At 33.1% G+C, this 23,048-nt stretch overlaps 1 protein-coding gene and 1 pseudogene across 1 annotated transcript; both read left to right on the plus strand.

Annotated features, from left to right (window-relative positions):
* The first annotated feature begins 5,402 nt into the window (after positions 1 to 5,402).
* Positions 5,403 to 9,569, plus strand: LOC141547412 (olfactory receptor 4C15-like; annotated as a pseudogene).
* Positions 9,570 to 14,327: 4,758 nt separating this feature from the next.
* Positions 14,328 to 22,825, plus strand: LOC141545664 (olfactory receptor 4C11-like). The gene is made up of 3 exons (XM_074272831.1): positions 14,328 to 14,674; positions 14,785 to 14,906; positions 20,703 to 22,825. Exon 3 carries the CDS (start codon positions 20,739 to 20,741, stop codon positions 21,663 to 21,665), a length of 927 nt encoding a protein of 308 aa, XP_074128932.1. The 5' UTR covers positions 14,328 to 14,674; positions 14,785 to 14,906; positions 20,703 to 20,738; the 3' UTR covers positions 21,666 to 22,825.
* Positions 22,826 to 23,048: the final 223 nt, after the last annotated feature.

Raw genomic sequence — 23,048 nt, forward strand, 5'->3', positions numbered from 1 at the left:
AATGTCATCTGCATCCAGAAAAAGGAGACTGAATATAAATCAACACATACTAGGTTCACAGTTTTCTGGTTTTTTTGTTTGTTTGTTTGTTTGTTTTTTTAATCTCTCCCATGGTTTTTCCCTTTTGCTCTGATTTTTCTCTTTTGCTCTGATTTTTCTCTCCCCACGTGATGCATAAATTAATGTGTGTTAAAATAAATAAATTTACTACAATTAAAAATATTTTTTTGGTATGTTCCAATCAAACTGCCAAAAATTACTTTATAGAACAAGAAAAAATAATTACAAAATTAATCTAGGGGAAAACAATATAAAAAGGATCAATAAAAAGTAAAGTGGGAAGGAAAGGGACTTAGAAGTACTTGTTTTCAAAGTATATGACAAAATTGTAATCATCAAAATAATTTGATATTAGATTTAAAAAGTGGCTGCTCAATGGAATAGAAGAAGTAAACAATATGCTGAAATATATGTACAAGGACATATGATATTTGATTTTACTAAGTCCTCTAAAGATATTTGATTATTTGATTAAAGGGTAAATATTGAAATTGTCCAAATAAAAAGTAGAGGTGAATATAGTCTGAAAAAATATATCGTCTAGAGAACTTAGCTTCAACTACTTCAGAAATTTTAGATCAAATCTGATGAACATCTAGAGAGGGAAGTGGTTATTCCAAAGAGCCAGCATAATTTTATCAAGAACAGACCACATGAATGCAACTGCATTTGGGGGGGAATTACTTAAACTAGCAATTAAAGTAAATTCTGGAGTTATATTTGCTTACATTTTGATGAAGATTTTGACCAAATATTGCATATTACTCTTTTGGACATTATGCACTGGAAATTAAAACCATCAGGTACTTGCGGAAAGAACTACAAGTAATTGTTCTAATGGTTCAAGTTAAGATTTCAGGTATTCTTAGTGGAGAGCATCTATGTTAAGAACCATAGTGATTTTTTTTTTTGGTTGCACAGTCAGAATTAGGTGACCAGTAGGGCTTGCCATTGACTCAAGTTTGAAGAACTTAGTAATGTTCTACATCAGAACTCTGATGTAGAAACAGTCACATTTAGAGAGATATTTCTATCTTCAGTGGAAAGGAGGGAAGAATTATTTAAGGCATGGATTACTTGATTCTAATTTCCACCATGGGCCTAATTGGCTAGGTAGATTTGTTCTTGTACTAACTAGAAAAAAGGGATTGTTCTGTGTTGCCAATCCTCTGGTAAGGGATATTCCTTAGGTCCCTGGAGGAAGAGAAGCCATTTCCCAAGACTTTGAATTTGCCAATTTCATGAACAATTGGATACTCATCCAATTCCAAGTGTTTATTAAAGAGCCAATCATTGGAATAGAGAGATGGAACTGCAGACTCTTGTAATGGAAAAAGTGAAATGATTTCATGTTCTCTATGAACTTTTGAAAAAGAAGACTATTTTTTCTTTCTTTCCAAACAAGATTTGCCCAGAAAAGAGTCATGGAGTGCATCTAGATAAACTGATTAGCAGAGAGGATGCCATCTCAGAAATCTCATTCAAATGCCATATTCTCAGTCATGCTCAACAGATTCCCCCACTAAACAAAAGGAATTGATAATAGTATGATATATTGGGTGTAAAAAAATCCCAGTTGAGATGGCTAACAATGTTTCTTTTATATTTAACAGCCCTGGTAGTTGTAGAACCTGTTCCTCAGCTTTGTGGATATTCTCTCTTGGATGACTTCAACTCTGGAAACTCTTCCATGATCCACAGTTAAAGGAAAAGCCAAAATGGAAATGTCATCTTTCCCAAAGCTTCTACCAGCCATTAATATTCTCAGCCTTAAGAAAGCTTGCAAGTTTTTTAGAATAAGCCTCTGATGGAGAAGGAGGCAAAATCTTATACAGTGCTTCAGTTTGGTAAGTTAACAACTATTACTCTCCTTTCTTGAAACCTTTAAGCCTTTTGCCCCCTGTCCATATCAAAAATGGAATTAGAGATACTAGAAACAAAGCAATATGTGCTAGGCTAGAAAATCCAACACTCCTTTTGTTTAGTCAAAGTATTATGAATGGAATCAACTAGATACCATAGTGAATAGAGCATTGGCATCCAAGTCAAGAGAATCTCAGGTCAAATCCATCTTCAGACACTAGCTGTGTAACATTTGGCAAGTCATTTAACCCAAATGACTCCCTAAAATAAAATTTTATGGAAGTATATAAAGAATTCCAGGTGTAAATTGACAAGTCATAAGTGGATGAATTCCTTCCTCTGGACTCTAGCGTTTCTCTTCTTCCCCTCTTCTCTCAAAAATTATATCTAATTTTTTATTTTGTTCCCTTTCCATTTTAATGTTAAGAAATATGAGGCTAGTTACAAAAAGATACATTAATATCTAAAAATCTAAAAACACTCATGATCCTTCCTATTTTAATATTTTATTCTATCACCCATCTATGCTATCTATTATTGAGCTAACTTTCCATGTGTTTGTCTAATTATGTGAGAAGTCATCTATTTATCTAAATGTATATGTGTACATGCAACTATATATGTGTGTACACATATATAAAGGTAGATGCAAGATGGGTTTTTATCTGACTACCTCCTCCCATGGAGATAAAGAGAAAAATATCCATGAGGTGAAGTATCACTTAGTATGCTTCTTCAAACTGAATGTGGCCATTTGTAACATGCACTCCTTGCAGTTACCATTACTAGTCTGCCCTAGGCCCCACAGAGTACCTTTGACCACTGACCTTTGCAGTGTCAACTCTACCCGGCTGGCCTCCTCTGAGGCCTTCAAAGGTCTCTGGCCACGATCTCTTGAATCTATAGCTTAATAACCGGTAGCGCACTCAAGAACAGCCACGTGTAATCTTAAAAGCCTTTATTATACCTACTCACATAATGCCCTGACTGATGCCCTGACTTGTTGGTTCCCGAATGAACACCTGGTCAGAAGATCCGTGTTCATTACCAAAATCCTTACCTCTTGGCTACCCATCTTGGCTTGGCCACCCAGTAGAAAGCAGATGTCAGAAATGACTTTATGAAGGACTTCCTCTCCCAGATTTATTAATTTATTTATATTTTTTTGACTAGGTGAAAAAGGAGATTATTTCCCTCACTTGTTATCTACCTTTTATCACTGAACGGGTGCAGCCTCAGTCAAACAGATATCTGTTGAAGATCTTAGCTTGAAAAGCTATTTCCTCTTGCAACTAGGGTCATAGCTATTTCTCCTAATCTATATCTTGCCACTGCCCTCAGAAGACTCTGGAGGAGAAAATGAGGCAGATGAATTTGTATAGTCCAGATTCCTGTAATTCTCTTCTCTTACATGTCATGGCTTCACATCCCAGATATCACGGTGCTCTTTGAGAAAGTATGAGAAACAATATTGATCATTAAGATAAACCAAGTCATTACACATTTGGGGATAATAATTCATTGAAAAAGAAAGAGACGTATACAATTACACAGTTGGTTAGTGACAGAAGTCTATATATATGTGTATATTTGTTTGTTTATTTATTTGCTTCTTAATTTTCTCTCTTACAGAACAATTTTTGCTTGGGTAATAAATGAGTCCATGATTACACTTTTTAAAATCAGCTCACTTTTTATTTTTTTGGAAATTATACAAGTAGAATCAATGTCTAAAATCTGAGATATGATTATTTCCTTTTTCAATAGACAAACAAGAAAGCATTGCTCTTTTTTATAGATTAGGAAAGTGAGATCCAGATCAATTCTTAATTACTTCAATCAGAACTTGGGCTGGATTTCTTCATTAATTTTTTGTATGTTTTGTTAATCTCACATAGAATAAATTACTTTAAAAAGATTAAATTGTTTTGGGGTGGGCTATATTATGGATCTCTCTCTCTTGTATAGGTTATTGATGATCCACTGAAATCCCTTCTAACTCAAGTTTTTTGATTCTCTGACCTAAATTCAGCCCTGTTTTTAATCTGTTGGAAACTCTTAGACCTGAATACTCTCATCTATTATGTTATCCTTCCTACTTCTGTATCATTCACAGATTCATTTAATATGCCTCCTTTTTCCTTCTCAAAGTCAGTGCAATAGAAAATCAAAGCCATGAGACCATTTTTATTTTCTTGGAACTTCCTCATGATCCAGAGACTCAGAAAATAATATTCATTATTTTTTTTCTATCTTGTTATTTATGAGATAATTTTGTTCATTTTTTTGTGAATAAAACCAAAACTCCTTCTTTATTTGGATCAACATTTCTTTTTTAAATGTCTTGTTTCTACTCCCTTTTCCCTCAACAATTGTATGGTTTAATTAAGCAATAAATAAATTGATTCTCTGGAATAAATGAATAATTATTTTAACTATCTATTTAGTTCCTTATTTTGTTTCATTTTTTGAAAAGAAAGTATTTACTATAGCAATCAGAATTTAATGGTACAATAAGACCTCCTTGTGCAATTCATAAATAATGGGAATCCTGACTCCAACATTCCCTCAGAAAGATCATCTTTCTTTATAATTCTCTAAGGCAATGTAATTGTATCAGTAAATTACATTCCAATTTTGAATAGCTTTATTTTAAGGAATTTATTAAATCAAATAGGAACCTTTCACTGAAACTTTCACCTTTTGTTCCTAGGTTTTTATTTTTTTTTTATTTTTCTACAAGTCTAAGCAAAATAATTGAATCTCTTTCATAATTAAGAATATTCAGATCCTTAAAATCACAATAGGATTCTAGTTCTTGTATGTCCCAATAAAAATTTTCTTAGTTCTTTCAACTAATTTTCTTAAGAACTATTCTTGAGGTTCTGTTTTGGGCAACCCTCTTGTGTTTCTTCTCCAAGTCTCAATAGTCTCCTTGAAATGTCTTTATGAGAAGCAAAATAAACTTACAAATATTCTCTTGAATCATTCTGTAATGATATAATTTTAGGGAATTTAAAAAAATATGCATCAATATCCATTTATCATAAAAATAAATATGCAAATGTGTATATTTTTGGATTTCAGAATTTTTATTACCTTTTAAAACCTCTTCTGCAGATAAATTTTTCTATCTTTGGTAAATAAAAATCTGGTTCCTACCCAACTAAAGACCTGAAACTAGAGATGTTCTATACATTTCTTGAATAGTTTGCTATAATTTGAATAATTGCTTTTCCTCTGGCAATATATTATTCTCTTTTTGTCACATCCACTAAACTAATTTGTAAACATTTATTCTACAAGCATGTATATGGCACCAATCCCAAAGGAACCATTTAGAAAAGATCTCAGATAATAAAGGATTTACATATCAATTTGTTTTCCTGTTATTACAATCTACACTAAAAAGATCTTTTTTTATCTCTTGGTTACAGATCATGCATGTTCAAGAAGACACCAATCTCCATGTCTAAATCATGGAAAATCAAAGCCAAGTGACTGAGTTCATTCTCCTGGGACTTACTCAAAATCTGGGTGTTCAGAAAACCATATTCATTGTGTTTTCATTGCTCTATCTTGCAACCCTTGGGGGAAAACCTGTTTATTGTGGTAACCATTACTAGCAGTCCCTCGCTTTTTGTTTCCCCCATGTACTTCTTTCTCTCTTGAATGCAACTTTCTCATCAGTTATCATACCAAAGGTCATAGTAGATTGTTTCTATGTTAAGAATCCCATATCCTTTGAAGGCTGCATGACTCAGATTTTTTACAGAACATTTTTTGGGTGCTGCTGAAATGATTGTCCTCACAGCCATGGCCTATGACCGGTATGTCATACCATGTTTGCCATCTGCAAACCCTTATATAGTATGTGACCATCATGAATAGGCATGTATGTTTATTACTCATAGGGGTTGCTTAGTTAGAAGAATTCCTGCATTCTATCATTCAAATATTCTTTATTTTACTATTATCATTCTGTGGCCCTAATATAAGCAATAATTTTATGTGTGATTTGCATCCTTTGCTGGGTACACATGATCTGGAATTTATGGTGATAGCCAATAGTGTTTTTTGTTCGTTTGTTTGTTTGTTTTTTAATTTTTTCCCTCAAACTTGTTTCTTATGGGATCATCCTGTATACCCTGTGGACATATAGCAAAGAAGGACAACAGAAAGCTCTCTCTACCTGTAGCTCCCATATCACTGTTGTGGTTATGTTATTCATTCCATGTATATTTGAGTATGCAAGAACTTCCATCATTTTCTCCTTTGATAAGATGGTAGAAATATTTTACACTATTCTGCCACCTTTTTTAAACCCCTTCATCTATACCTTTAGAAACATGAAGGTAAAAGTTGCCCTGAGGCAATTGTGCTGTAGTAAATTATTTTCAATCAAAAATATTTTTATGCCACATTTTTATGTACTTGGAAATGAATATTACAATAAAGAAAACATAAGAATAAAGAAATTCTGTATGTTTCAATGTTGTCTACAGAAATATTTGAATTATATCAAGTACAATCACATTTGTGGAATAATCTCCAACTCCCAAAGAAAAGAGAAAAAAATATTTATCCAAAAAAAAAAATGATTACATCACACTTCAGTCAAGGAATAGCTTCAAAACAGGCCAGGATCAATTGATCAGAGACTTTAAGTTTGCTGAAAAATTTAGTTTGTCTGTGTAGACAATTTTCACATTGGGCAAGCCATGGAAACCTAGAAAATGGATAAAAAGTTATCAAATCTTTAATTGATGGACAGATACTCTTTTTATTCTAACTAATTATTTCAGAAGCACAGCTTGGGAAAAACTAGATGAAAAGATAGAATCGCTGTCATAGCACATGATAAATTTATCACATTTCCTTATGAAAATTTGAAAACATGAAACTACATATTCCAATTTCATATCTAGAAAATTGAAGCAATTTCTTAGGGATTTAATCTTAAAGTTTCTAAGAAGGAATCTTTTAACAACCACCTTAAAGCAGTTTTTATTATTCTATATTTTTAAACATATTAGTCTTATAGAAGGATAATTGACATAATATGTTCTTAGAAAGCTTTACAAAACTTTTCTGCTAAGTAGCTAGAAATTGATGTGGTAAAAATGGCATGTTTGTGACTAAAATGTCATCTAGTAGCATGGGAATGTCATCTAAATTGAAACTTCTTCAGACCCAATATATTTTAAACATTAGAGAAATAAATGTTCTAAAACATGTTATTGATGTATCATAAAACAGAAAATCTTATAGTCCATATAATATAGAAAATTTGTATAAGCCACTTTCCTGGATTCTGAAAGATCTGTGGGAATGCATTTTGGGAAAGAAAAATGGAAAATTCATGAGACTCTCAACTAAATATTTGTTGGTTAAGACCCAGTATCTACTTTCCTTGTTGCTAATTCTTGTATTTGTGGCCCCTGCAACTATTCCATAGTGGGGAAGGAATGGCAGAACTAATGGAATTCCTTTGGGGAATGATAAAAGTCTTCCTCTACATTGAGAATTTCCTTCTGCTCCCTCACCTCCCAATTGTCCCTCAGTCTTTCAAAATATTTATATTGCTCATTAATTGCCTTTACCCAAGATGACTATTTGTTCATAGTTAATATTCCATTTATTCTTGCACTTTTAATCCATGAATGCTGTTCCTGTTTCTCTTTCAATAGACAGTTTAAATCCTGTCAAGATCCTGATAAGATATCTTTTACAATTACCATCATAAATCTTCTTTATCAGTCATTTCAATGTAACTTAATTTTTGCAAAAATATTAACATAGTATTTCATTCAATCTTCATAACAAACCTGAGAATTTTTTTAAGTAAATGAAAAAAAAAGTGTGAAAGAAAGCTTTTGAGGTGTCCATAGTCAAACAGTTATGTTTCTGGATTAGGATGGAAACTCAGTCTAACTCCAAGTTGCATGGTCTATTGATTACACTAAGCTATTTTGTAAATGAAAAATGAAATAGAAGCAAAATGGAAGAGTAGTGCCCACATTTGGAGCACCACAAGTGATAAAATAAGGAACTAGAGGGTTATCAGTAATAAGCTCCTATTAAGATTTCAGCACCATTTATTAACCAACTTTTGATTTGTTGCCAGGCTTATATATTACAGGCGATCATCAGACAACAACAACAACAACAACAACAACAACAACAACAATAACAACAACAAAATGGGCTCCCAACTTCTTGAATTTAGCCTTTACATTTATGAATGAACTTCATTTTGTACTTTAAAACTTGATAGCACTGGGAGAGGGTGGTTATGATGTTATATAACTTTTCTTACATAGGAAATAAACCTAAGATAATGTCAATATACATATATTCATAGCATATACATATAGACATATAAATATGGGTGTATGCCTATATATATGTATGTATTTGTGCATGCAAGTATACACGCATATATGTGTAATGTAATTGCTCTAGAAATTAGAATGTAGCTATCAACTGGGATGTGAGGAAACATATATAGATAGACAGTTATCAGGAAATCTGGTTACAAATCTCAAATCTGCTAAAGACAAGCCGTATGGCTATGTTCAATTCATGTTATATATGGACATGCATTGATATTTATGTGAGCAATCTAATAAACACATATTTCTATATGTGTGTTTCATACATGTATACATTTTTCCAATACATATACATATCAAGGCACACATACAAATGTAGGCAATTCTTTTAAATTTTCTCTAAAAGTCTATCATTCAGGTCATCTACTTTGTGCTGATGATAGAACACAAATGACAACTGTTATTCACACACACACACACACACACACACACACACACACACACACACGCCATTCAAATTATTGCCATCTCTTTGAATAAATGCTACATATTTAGAATATGCTTATAATGATCGATATTGATTTGGTATCATACTCAATATTAACCAAAACTATGTGTCCATTTGTGGGTATGTAAATTTCATAAAAGAAAAATGAAATATTTTTGAAGGACTTTTGCATCTGAAAGTTTAATCACTTTGTTAGTAAATAGAATACTAATTCATGTTGGGAAAAAATGTATTTTTGCCTTCCGATTGCAGACTATTCTTGTTCCTGAAAACATGAGATTCAGTGACACATTATGGAAAATCAAAGTTAGGAGACTGAATTAATCCTTCTGGGAAGCGCACAAAATTCAGAGTTTCAGAAAATATGTTATGTGTATATATATATATATATATATATATATATATATATATATATATATATATGTTTTCACAAGAATATATATATTTATTTATTCATTATATACTATATACAATATAATATAATATATACATATAGATATTATATTATATTATATTATATTATATTATTTATTTATCTGTTTGTTTGGTTTTTTTATTCCTCCACCTTGACATTCTTATGGGAAAATTGTCTATTTTTTGACTATCACCATCAGAACTACTCTCTTGCTTCTCCCAGATATTTTTTCCTAGATTTTATGTCCCTCATGGATGCATGTTTATCTTCTTTTATTGCCCCAAAAGTCATACTCATCTCCATCTATGAGAAGAAAATTATTCTTTTGAAGATTGCATGTTCAAAACTTTTGCAGTGCCGTGTGTTTGACAGTGCCATGTCTTCATAGCTATGCCGAGTGATTGATACATGGTCATCTGCAAACCTCTGCATTATCATGAGCCAGCATTTTCTTCTTATTCTAGTTGCAGTACCCTGGACAGACCCTCCTCATTCTATGATCCAATTTTTTTCTCATTTTACCACTGCCTTCCTGTGGCTCTGATAACTTTATTTACTTTATGTGTGACTTGTTTACTTTTTGTACAACTGTTCTAACGCTATGTGCTGTCTCATGATGTTGGTCAACAATAGGTTCATTTGCATCCTATGTTTTCTCTCTCATTCATTTCTTATGGTATCATCCTGAAATCCCTGAGGATGGATAACACAGAAGGGTGCTATGAAGTTCTCTCTATCTACAGCTCCAATGTCACAATTTTGGTCCTGTTATTTGTCCTGTGTATATTTCTGTATACACAAATATCCTTTATTTTATCCTTTGACAAAATATGGAAATATGTTATGTTATTTTTACTCCTTTGGTAATCTCTTTGATCTATACCTTTACAAATACTAAAGTAAAAATGCCATGAAGAAATTGTCGTGCATTATCTTTTTTAAAAAAATCAATAAATATATAATAGAAATATAAATAGAATAGAAAATAGAATAGAAATATAATAGAAAAATAAAAAAATATTAAAATGATTTCAATTTACTAACAATGAGAAAAATGAAAGCAAGATAAATCCAATTATTCCACAAGCAATTCTTGACTGTGCCAAGAAAAATGAAATTTTGAAAAAATTTGATGCAGATATTTCATTGCTAGAGGATCTTAAGGATGTCAAAGATAGAAGCAAAGAATATACAAAAAATATTAATAGCAAAACTTTTGCACTAGCAATGACTTGATAAGAAGAGATTATTAATCTGGAGTAAGCTATTACTAAGAATAAGAAAGAAGAAACAATTCTGGATCACTGAGGACAATCCAAGGATCAGGTATGATCAAGTAACCTTTCTGACTTACTCAGAAAGTCAGACTTCCAATAACTCCTGTAAATTTGCCAATCTGGAGAGAATTTGAATACCTCTAAAATAGAATCACGAATTAGTAAAAACACTATACTTAAAAGTCCAAGGGATTTTCCTTTTTCTCAATAATATCAAGAGCAGTTCCCTGCTCCTGATTCTACTTCTCAAAGAAAGACAAGCCCCTGTGAAGGAAGAGGCAGTGAATTTTGTGGAAAGAAGAAACTATAAATCTGAAGGTAAATTAATTGTAAGGGAAGTTCTTCCCATGAAAATGAAGTGTTAGTGAGTTGTATAAATGTGCTCAATGAGTCTACTTTTTGTTTGATGATTATTGGTCAAATTAGTTTGTTTCCATTCTTGGTATAGTTGAATTATAATGTGTGTGGACCTTTCCTCTCTCCCTCCTTACCCACCCCCCTTCCTCTCTTCTAACAAGCTAAACTCTGACCACCCAAAAAAGACCTTAATTAAATTCCTTCTCCCTCCCCTCCCCTTTTCTCCCTCCCTGCCTATCTCCCTCCCTCCCTTCCTTCCTTCCTCCCTTCCTTCTTTCCTTCCTTCCTCCCTTTCTTCCTTCCTTCCTCCCTTCCTCCCTTTCTTCTTTCTTTCCTCCCTTTCTTCCTCCCTTCCTTTCTTCCTCTCTCCCTTTCTTCCCTCTCTCCCTTTCTTCCCTCCTTCCTTCCTTCTTTCCTTTCTTCCTTCCTTCCTTCTTTCCTTCCTCCCTTCCTTCCTCCATCTCTCCCTTTCTTCCCTCTCTCCCTTCCCTCTCTCCCTTCCCTCTTTCCCTTCTTTCCTTCCTTCCTTCCTTCCTTCCTTCCTTCCTTCCTTCCTTCCTTCCTTCCTTCCTTCCTTCCTTCCTTCCTTCCTGCCTTTCTTCCTCCCTTCCTTCTTTCTTTCCTCCCTTCCTTCCTCTATCTCTCCCTTCCTTCCTTCCTTCCTTCCTTCCTTCCTTCCTTCCTTCCTTCCTCTATCTCTCCCTTCCTTCCTTCCTTCCTTCCTTCCTTCCTTCCTTCCTTCCTTCCTTCCTTCCTTCCTTCCTTCCTTCCTTTCTTCCTCCCTTCCTCTATCCCTCCCTCCCTCCCTTCCTTCCTTCCTTCCTTCCTTCCTTCCTTACTTCCTTCCTTCCTTCCTTCCTTCCCTCCCTCCCTCCCTCCCTCCTTCCTTCCTTCCTTCCTTCCTTCCTTCCTTCCTTCCTTCCTTCCTTCCTTCCTTCCTTCCTTCCTTCCTTCCTTCCTTCCTCCCTTCCTCCTTTCCTTCCTTTTTTCTTTACTGTTTTCTTCCTCAACATGACTAAGATGGAAATGTTTTACATGACTGCACACATGTAGTCTACCTCAAATTGATTTTTTTCTCAATTAAGTATGATGGGTGAGGGTGAGAATTTTGAACTCAAAATTTATTTTTAAAAATGTTAAAAAGTGTTTGTTACACATAATCAGAAAAATATTGAAATATGTTTTAAATAAACTTTGCTACCTGCTCTGTAGCAGTCTTTCCATTCTTAAAACAAAGTCTGGGGTCTATTTTTCCTGTTATTGGCTAATTTGGGAACAGAATAAGAAAGAATCTAATTTTAAAAAGTGCTATGTGCCACCCACACTACTAAGGATTGTAGATAGTAAACAGTAATACAAAACTCTGTAATTAGTAATATGAGAAATTCCCTGCTTTCAAGAAGTTCACATTCTAAGTGGGAGACTGAACAAAAGAATGAGGGTTCAATTTCATAGTATATAAAGCCTGTATTGTGATTAGGATCTGAACTGCAACTAAGGAGCAAAGATAGCCAGCCATTAAGAAACATGGGAAGATTTGACAATGTCCATAAGCACAAATGGGTAATTATTAGTAGTGAGTATAAGGGTAAGAGTGGAGTGGAACCCTGGGTTACTTCTAGCAGAGTAAAAATTGGAGGATGGGGAGAGGAATCAGAATTTTACTGAGAAAAGACATCCAAAATCAGATGTGAGATGGAAAATAGGGTTTGGTTTGAGGAAGTGAAAAATTTCTGACCTCCAAGGATAGAGACTCATAGTGGAGCTCTTAGTAAGGATGTCCTTTGACGAGATGGGACTTCACATATTTAGTTGTCTTCTCTAATTTTAATGCCACCTAAATATAAAATAATCCCTCCTACACATTCAGGCAAATTTAGAAATATGCTGAAAAAGTAATCTGAATGTGTATTGTGTGTTTGTGTTTATGCTAAGAGATATAGAATTATTTATACTCATACTGCACAGAGATTAATGATTAATCAATAAATATTTGTTTCCCACTATGCAAATGGAAATCTGCAATCCAGCCTTAGAGAGCTGACAAGGGATGGTGAAAGTTTATTGCTTTACCCATGAACAGATATATGATGTGTTAGAAGAGGACCTTGAAATCAGGTTTTGTTGGCTTCAATGTCAGTCCTCTAGCCACTATGTATCTTGCAAAAGAATAATGAACTTAAAGTCTATGACTGCCTTAAAAATTAAATAGTCCTCAGAATCAGATACACCCAGAGAAGGAACACTGGGAAATGAGTGTAAACTGTTTGCATTTTTATTTTTCCTCTCAGGTTATTTTTTTTTTTTACCTTCTGAATCCAATTCTTCCTGTGCAACAAAATATTCAGTTCTACACATATATATTGTACCTAGGATATACTATAAGATATTTAATATGTATGGGAATGCCTGCCATCTAGGGGAGGGGGTGGAGGGAAGGAGGGGACAATTCGGAACAGAAGGGAGTGCAAGGGATAATGTTGTAAAAAATTACCCATGCATATGTACTGTCAAAAAAAAAGTTATAATTACAAAATTAATTAAAAAAATTAAATAGTCCTTTCAACTATTTGAAAAAAGGGACTCAGAATGTGGGGGAATAAACTCTTCTCCAAGCTCATGAAAAAAGTTACAGCCTGGATTTGAAACTATGTCCTGACTCTAAATTCAGTTCTGATTTCATTTTATCATAATTGTCTCTTCATTCAACAGCAACTTATAAATGCATGGTAACCTTATTTCAAGAGGGAGAAAGTGCTATTTCAGTAAGATTGAGAATCTTCATCACTCACATTGTAGTTTGAACTACCCGATAACCATTATATTTGGAATATAGTTAAAATTAATCAAGGTGAAAAATTAGGCAAATTTAAAATTTCATTCCTTATGGAAGAAGTAATGTTGCCATTTGCCTTTATTGTTCAGGGTCAAATTCCTTATATTTTCCTTTAAAATCTATAAGGGGAGAATAGTGGAGAGCACAATTACCACCACTTTCTTCAAACAAACATTTTAAAACTAATTTTTATAAAGGAAACATATATATATATATATGTATATATATATATATATATATATTTCTCTCCCATTAAGGTTTTGAGAGCAGGATATATTGTTTTTGTTTTTACTTTTCATAACCATTACTTAGTTCAGTTTCTGTCTCATAATAGCACTAAAATTTATTGATTTGAACTGTTCTGAAGAAACTATGCTGAAAGGGACCTAATAAGCCTTTCAGAATACAGTATATAACCTCATAGATAATAGCCTTCATGAGGTGGGTGCTAACTGCCCGAGAGGGGACAGAAGTGTCACTGAAGGCCCAATTTGTTTCCTTTATGACTTTACCCAAGTAAAGCTAACTCTTGCACAGATTAAAGTTGAAAAAGCTGAGTTAATTATTTCCTGTTGTACGTGATGTCCCTTAGTCCCTTGGAGGCTGAAAGTTCATTCCCCAAGTTCCCGGACTTTGATGCAATTACTATAAATGCTTGATTGACTGGAAGAGACACAGTTAGCTCTAGGTCTATGTGTAGATAAGGAGTCTGGGGAGAGTGAGGGATGGGGAGTAAGGGCTGCTCCCTAGAAAAAAACATTTGGTTCTTGGAGAACTTTTAAGATGTGAAAAGGAAAATAGTCTTAGTTCCTTTCCTAGAAAGACTCTTTTGAAACATCTTTTCTGGGAGTAGCCTTAGGATAATAACTGGACAGTGATCCTAGATTTAAAGAGAGCTGTTTTAGATCTGTTTATTAAAACAAGCAGGTGCTGAAGCCACTGAAAAAATAATGATGTGTCCACTAAGCAGCTTAGACCTGGAAGAGGATGTACTGGAAGTGATGTTTTTCTGCTAACATGAAGGTGTGAGTTTTTAACGTTTTGAATTTTTTTCTCTACTTGTTCTGCTTCCCTAAGTAGTATCAATTCTGTACCTGAAAGCATAAATATGTATCTGTCTTTTTTACCAACAGAGTCTGTGCAAACACTTATAGGACCCAAAGATCTGGTTCCGAATTCCATCTGTGACCCTGAAGAAGTTTAGGCAGATTTTTTTTTTTTGCTACTGCCTAGCAATCAGGACTAAGAGAAAAGTGTGAGTAGTCATATTCTATTACATTACATTCTTCTTATTGTCTTTTTATCATATTTCTGGATTGGATGTGCATAACAATAATTTTGGATAAGTTGTGATTTTGTTATTATTCCCTTGTGCTCAGTGTTCAGTTGGATAAAATACTTGCTTTTTATAGACGAATAAAAGAGGATTTAAAGCCATCTTCTGTTAATAATAATAATAATTATTTATTAATAATATATATTATTACTAATAATTATATCTATATTGCCAAATGCCTTTAATCATATCATGAGTATTGTCAAATCTATATGAAAATATGATGATGAAGGAGAGTTCACATAGGAATGAAAATTTTCTCTACTGACAAATTTAGTCAGATTTAACTTATTTAGTCTATCAGTATTCACTGTCAAAATGATTTTTACAGCTCCCTAGATGTACTTCAAAACTTAAAGGAGCTAGAGAGAGATTTGTTATTTTTTTTTTATGAATTCTGAATTGGTTATTCTCTCTTTGCTGCCTTTTCTTTTCATGTTTTAAACTTTTGAGATGTTTATGGAAAAAGGAAGGAGCTTAAAGTTATAACCTCCAAACTAAAACTTAGGGACAAGCTCATTTCATTTCAGTGTTCAGTCAGAGGGTACCTAATATGAAGTTAAGGAGATTTAGGAAGCTTGAAATATTTTTATAGAAGCATAGAAATTATTCTTCTTAAATAGCTTTTTTTTTTTTTCTCCCTGTTCACTCTGATCAGAGGTAATCAATTTTTCCCCAGGATATTCAGTATTTCTCTATTTAGAAATCCGTATTTGGACTGTATTCTACTTACTCCCTACTTTTCTGATTATGACATTTCAGAGGTTAAATTAACACTGGGAAACTATGCTTGCCTGAAGAAATTATCTCTATAGAGGGAGAAATGGGGGATAGAATGGGAAGGAAAATAAAGTCTAAAATGCAAAACCAAAATCTATATTTTATAGATAATGAAGAACATTGAAGCATTAGGAGAAAGGAGAGAGATGGCAGAAACAATGATTTGAACAAATTATTAATTAAAACTAATTTTTCTAAATGACTATTGTTTGCTGACTTGTCAGATAAATTTAATGAATTTCTACATCAGGATAAAATCTCTGTCTCTGTTACTCTGCATTTGCCTGCCTCTCTACCTGTCACTTTGTCTTTGTGTATATATACTTCCATCTCTTTTACTTATCACAACCTCTGTGTGTATATAAATATTTATATAATCTATACACACACATATATGTGTGTAAAATATACAAGCATATATATATATATTTGTATGTGTAAATTCATATACATATATAAAATGTGAATTCAGACATAAATACAGATATATAAAATTTAGATACACAGGTTATAATAAAGAAGATAGAAATATATATATATATATGTATATATATATATATAACCTAAACATATATATATACATATAATTTTATGTATTTATTCATGTTTATTTTATGTATTTATGTATATATATATATAACCTAAACATATAAATATATATTATACATTTATACACAAATGTATATATACATTTATTTATATCTATTTTATATTTATACACATACATGTATATATGCATATGTTTATGTATGCATGTGTGTATATATATACATATATACACACATACATATATATACATATGTATATATATATATATATATATATATATTTGCATTGTATTTTTTGTTGTTAGCAAAGGTATCATTATTCTTATCCTACATATATATTGGGAGAATTGAGGCACAACTAGATTAAGTAACTTGACTAACTTCTCAAACCAATTAACAGATTCAAAAATCCTTGAGATCTCTCCCGGATTCATATTATTTTCTCTATATCTCCAATTTGATCTTTAAGAGCACTTTACTGACAAAGGCAGAGGTTTTTTTTTTTTTTTTTTTTTTTTTTTTTTTTGGCAAAGACAGTCCCTACCTCTCTTATACACTAAAAACTATTTTACAGACATTTCTATTTTAATAATTCTTTCTATTTAATAGGTTTTCAATAAACATTTGATGTTTCTAAGACTAACTCTAGAAAGGAAGATTTTATCTATAGAATATCACAGATGCTCAGAAAATTAAATAAAGTAAAAGACATAGAGAAGAAGACGCATTTCCATCTTTCATATTTATTTATTTTTGAGAACTAGTATACTTCGATTCATTTTCCCTTAAAATGGAGAACAAGGAATGTCATATTTTAATTAATAAATATAATATACAAAAATAATATACAAAGCTATATTTTGTTGAGAGGAAGGATGATGATCAAAAAGTATATATGTATGTATGTATGCATGTATTTCTATATCTGTCTTCTTTTTCTTTATGTGTGTCTCCCTCCTCCATGTGTGTGAATATGTGTGTATGTTTGCGTGTATAAATGAAAGGAGATAGAAAGAGGAAATACCCTGAAAATGGGTGAGAAGAAAGAGAAAAAAGTAAAATGATGTGTAGATACTAAAAGATGATGAAAGAGGAAGATTATTGCAACAGCTATGGATAGTTCCCTAGCTGAATTTACAGGATCACAAACTTATTACTGGAAAGGATGCTTGATATCATCTGGTGAGATTTTCTGCTTTCCAAATGGGGAAAATGAGGTTTAGAGAAACTGAGGAATCCACACTCGATCACAGAAGTAAGTCACTCCAAAAAGTCATGTCCCTTAATTAGTCCCAATTTGAGATTGTAGTCATGATGACAAAATTACAGACAAAAATACAGACAAAAAATAGAGACAATTCTCTAAATGGAATATACTTTAATATTTCTTGGACTGAAGAAGAAATTATAAGTAGCTGATCAATTGTTTGAGAAGACAATGGCTAGTGGGTTGGAGGTAGTAAAAAATGAATAGGCAAACTATCCATTTCAAGGTCCATAGTTTTCTTATTTTCTTAGCTCCTTTTATATCCACCCCTCTTCTTAAGTACCTTATAGTAGCTCTAACTTGCTCAAAAAAAGTAGTAAGGATCTAGGACTTAAGTAGCTGTTTGATCTTTATCCTTTGTGTCAAAAATACTTAAGCTTCAATTTGAAATTAAAAAATATTTTCATTTGCAAACTATATCTGTTATCATTTCTCCCTCACTTATTTCACACTTATTTCCCCTACAATTGTTTCTCCTCTTTTGCCACTTTCTTATATTTAGAACACATATTTGTCTCCCTCTCTCTCTCTTATTTCTTTCTATTCTGTTTCTCTCTCTCTCTCTCTCTCTCTCTCTCTCTCTCTCTCTCTCTCTCTCTCTCTCTCTCTCTCTCCCTCTGTCTCTCCTCTCTCTCTCTCTCTCTCTCTCTCTCTCTCTCTCTCTCTCTCTCTCTCTGTTTCCCTGTCTCTGTCTCCCTCTCTCCTTTTTTCTATTTTACTTTTTTTTAATTCAAAATATATCACTGTAATATTAACCCCTAAGAAACTTTTCACTCAATCTTTTTTAAATTGTCTAGAAAAGGTTAAATTCATACTTTAAAGAAATAAAAATGAAATAATCAATAATTGATGACAATTTTTAAGTGACAATATTATTAATTAGGATTATAGATTTGAAAAGTGGGGTGGTGTCTTTGAAGTCTATTTGCTTAACAGTTATTTTCCCTTGAGGAAACTCAATCATGCAGAGATCAAGTAACAAGGTCAAATAGGTAGTAAAGGGCAGAGCTAAATTATGAGCCCAGAGCTGTAATCATCATTCAGAGTGAAATTTTTCTGGGGGGAAGCGGTAGTCAGGGAAGTGAAGTGCAGAATGTATGTTGTAAATGCCAATTTACTTTTATTTGTATATGCAGACTTGTGATTTCTGTATAGAATGTGGCTTCTAAACTGTTTCCACTTGCAATCAGTTTTTCTCCAAAAAATGTTTACATAATACTAGTTATATATAGGGATATAAAATAGCTATACAAATCAAATATTTACTCATTAAAAATCATAATTTCACAACTGTTGTGTTCAGTTATGAGGCCCCTTATGGAGTTTTGAACCACAGTTTAAGAAACTTTAGTACTTCCATTGTAGAAGCATCTTAAACTTTTGGCTGTGGATGAATCAATTTAGAGTTTTGGGGAGTATTGAGAGATTAAGTAATTTGCTTCTGATTATACAGCTATAGTTTATCATCATTAAGAACTAAGTAAACATCTTGCTGATGGAGATTTGAACCTATAATGACTAAGCCACTCCATTCCTCACCTTTCACAATATTAAAATATAAAGACATATGTAGCAGTATATAAGGAGAAGGTGGTTAAAATCCATTTTGATGACAAATATGTATCATTGTTAGCATGCACATAGACAGAAAACACATGCAGTCATCCTTTGACTGGTAGTTCTAAACATTAAATAATTCTGAACATTTTCAGGCAGCTAAGTAAAATAATAGATGGAGCACTGGATTTGAAATTAGAAAAATCTGAGTTCAAATCTTGTTTTGGAAACTTACTATATCTATGTCTTAGATAAGTAACTTAACTTTTTGTCAGTTTGTCCTTTTAGTACAAATAAGATAAATCAGATAAATCAGCTCAGTGGGATGCCCATTTCTATATTCTGCCTCTGGCATGTCATAATTAGAAGAAATAAGGGACTTTGTGTACATGCATGTTCATGCAGACATGTGTGATATGTTAACATTATAAATTCATATAAACATACAATGATCTTGATGGCTAGAACAAATTTACAATTTTGTGTACAAAATATATGTAATGTATATTGTAGAATATGATAGACTATGGTTGTTTTCCTTTTGAACATAATACAGCTAAGCTGTTGAAGATTATAGATTAATATATTAACATAATATTAAAATCAAGGAATAATTTCCTATTGTGTGACTTTACATGTTCTCCAATACCCATGAATATCCACAGTTGATTCTCACTCTGCCATAATCAATTCTTATATATCTTCTATTAAAAATCTGTTATTTTTGTTTTTACCTCTTAAAATATTTTGTATTATCTTATGAATATATTTTTGCTTAATTGTGAGTGTGTTACATTTCCCTATCAATAACATAAACTCTATGAGGTCAGGAATAGCTTCCTATTTTGTCTTGAACATTTTGCTTTTGTTAACTATATGAATTTTGAACAGTATAATCAACTACCAATATGGAGATTAATTAAAATACATATTAACAATTTGTGTATAAGTTCATAAAAGCATAGTATTATACATTTAGAAATGTATTGTTTGTTCTTCATTCTAGAAAAGCAATGTGACATCAGGAAAATAATGCTATATTTTGTGAGTGAATTGGATTTAGGGCTGTACAAAGTAACATTCTCTCCACTAAAGTCATCTGGGTCCAATGGCAAGATACAGATCAGGAAGAATAAAGTAGTTTATGATGCACAGAAATTAAAAGAAGGAATCAAAGAAGTTATTGATTATAATCCTCTCACTTTGCATGCGAATGAACTAAGGCACAGAAAAAGTAAATTAATCAGTCTAATCTTACAAAAGTAGTAAATGACTTAGGTAGTTCATGAACTTATTACATTTGATTTCAAATATAGTGCTCTTTATCCAGTACCATAGCAATTAGAGATTTTTTTTTTATTTTTTTTTTAGTGAATCAGGAACTTTAATGTTTGTCTCATGGTTCAACATAGAATACTTGAACATATGTCTTCCTTAGCTCAAGATCATTACTCTCTTTGCTACAGTTATGTATATAATTATATTTTTCTCATCTTACAATTAATAATCTCTTAAAGTTTGAGTTTGTTTTCATGATGCTTTTCTTTGAACTTTTCTTTTTAGGTAATCTTCACTTGGATCCCACTTATATCCACAAAAATGATGAAAATACAGAACAATGTGACTGAATTTGTCCTGCTTGGGCTGACACAGGACCCCCAAAAGCGAAAAGTTGTATTTGTTGTTTTCTCTGTTTTCTATCTCTTAACTATTTTGGGAAATCTTCTCATTGTTGTGACCATCAAGAGCAGCCCCACCACACTTGGATCCCCTATGTATTACTTCCTATCTTACTTGTCCCTTGCAGATGCCTGCTTCTCTACTACCACTGCCCCCAGGCTTATTGTAGACAGTGTCTCCAAGAATCAGACCATCTCCTTCAATGATTGCATGACCCAGGTATTTGCAGCCCATTTTTTTGGCTGCATGGAGATTTTCCTTCTTGTCCTCATGGCATATGACCGCTATGTGGCCATCTGCAAACCTCTGCATTATTCAAATATCATAAGTCGTAGAGTCTGTGTCATATTGGTGTTCTCGGCTTGGGCGGGCTCATGTATCCACTCCACAGCCCAAATCTTTCTTGCTTTAAGTTTGCCCTTTTGTGGTCCCAATTTGATTGACCATTATTTCTGTGACTTACAACCCTTACTGAGACTGGCCTGTACAGACACATTTGTAGTAAATATCCTTATCATCTCCAATAGTGGAGTTATATGTATGGTAAGCTTTACGTTGCTGATGATCTCCTATATTGTTATTCTATACTCTCTGAGAAATCAGAGCTCAGAAGGAAAGCGCAAAGCCTTGTCTACCTGTACCTCCCACATCATTGTTGTCATTATTTTCTTTGTACCCTGTATATTCATATACACTCGGCCTCCAACCACTTTCCCTATAGACAAGCTAGTGTCTGTATTTTATACAATTGGTACTCCCTTACTCAACCCTTTGATATATACTCTGAGAAACAAGGATGTAAAAGATGCCATGAGGAAGTTATGGAAGAACATTAGAGGAACTTAGATGAGTGACCAACCTAGAAACCAGTATATGAAAGTCCTAAGTCAATTGTTTTTTGAGATAAAAGATTTGCATCTACCTGGCTGGGCAGACTTGAGGATAACTTTGATATTCAGGGAGAAATACATGCAACTTTATCTCAGTGATTTTATATCCAGGTCTTCCTAGGAGCTGGAAGACTGGATTTGTCAGGCTTGATCATTATTCCAGAGTCAGATAGGGATATGAGGAATCAGAAGGAATAATTGAATGTTAAAGTCCTCTAGAATTCATTTCTCTCTCTGTCTCTCTCTCTCTGTCTCTATCTTTCTATCTCTGCTTCTGTCAGTATCAGGCTTCTGTCTCTGTCTCTATCTCTATATCTCTCTGTCTCTGTCTTCATATCTCTGCCTCTGTATCAGTCTCTGTTTCTTTGTTTCTTTCTCTGTATCTCTGTCTCTGTCTTTATCTCTCACTATGTATTTTATTTTGCCTCTCAATGTGTATGTGTGTGTGTGTGTGTGTTGTGTGTGTGTGTGTATGTGTGTTGTGTGTGTGTATGTGTGCTTTTTCTATGTCTTTCTCTTTCTCTCTCTAGGAGTGTACTCATAATTAGAACAAGAAGCAGAAGACAGAAAGTCAGAGATGATACTGCTCAGGAAAAAAAAATTTGTTAAATTTTACAAGTGTTTCTTTCTCTATCCCCCTCTCTCCTTCCCCTCCTTCCCTCTCCCTGCCTCCCTCCCTCCCTGCCTCCCTCCCTCCCTGCCTCCCTCCCTGCCTTCCTCCCTCCCTGCCTTCCTCCCTCCCTGCCTCCCTCCCTCCTTCCCTGCCTCCCTCCCTGCCTGCCTCCCTCCCTGCCTCCCTCCCTTGCTCTCTCTCTCCTCTCTCCCTCCCTGCATTTTTATGAGACATAACAAAAAATATACATTTCTGTTACTGTTGTGTGATGCCAATTTTTTCTCATTTCAAAGTATCCTTGGGTAATCCTTGATTTACCTGATTGCTAATAAAATGTTTTTTTTTTTTGACTCTTTAGAGTCATTGTTTATAATATAAATAGAGATTGCTCTCTGAACCAAGCAAAGTGAGTTTGTCTTCTTCAGAGATAAACAGTACAGAACACTGTATTATCCACTAAAACAACCAAATAAAAAAAACAAAAATAAACACAAAGCATTAAATATGTAGGGGTGTGGTTTTTATATATACGTCTACCTTTGCACCAACCAAAGAACATTTCAAATTGTGATAAGCCTATAAACCATGCCATATAGAGTAGGATGCAATTATAAGCATTGAAGAAGACAACACATGTGGTGTTCATGTTCATAGTATCAACATTTTGAAGCTGGGAACTTCAAGATCATCAAGTCAAAATTTCTTCTTTATACCAATAAGAAAATA

Source organism: Sminthopsis crassicaudata, chromosome 6, assembly GCF_048593235.1.
Source record: "Sminthopsis crassicaudata isolate SCR6 chromosome 6, ASM4859323v1, whole genome shotgun sequence".
Taxonomy (NCBI): Eukaryota; Metazoa; Chordata; class Mammalia; order Dasyuromorphia; family Dasyuridae; genus Sminthopsis; species Sminthopsis crassicaudata.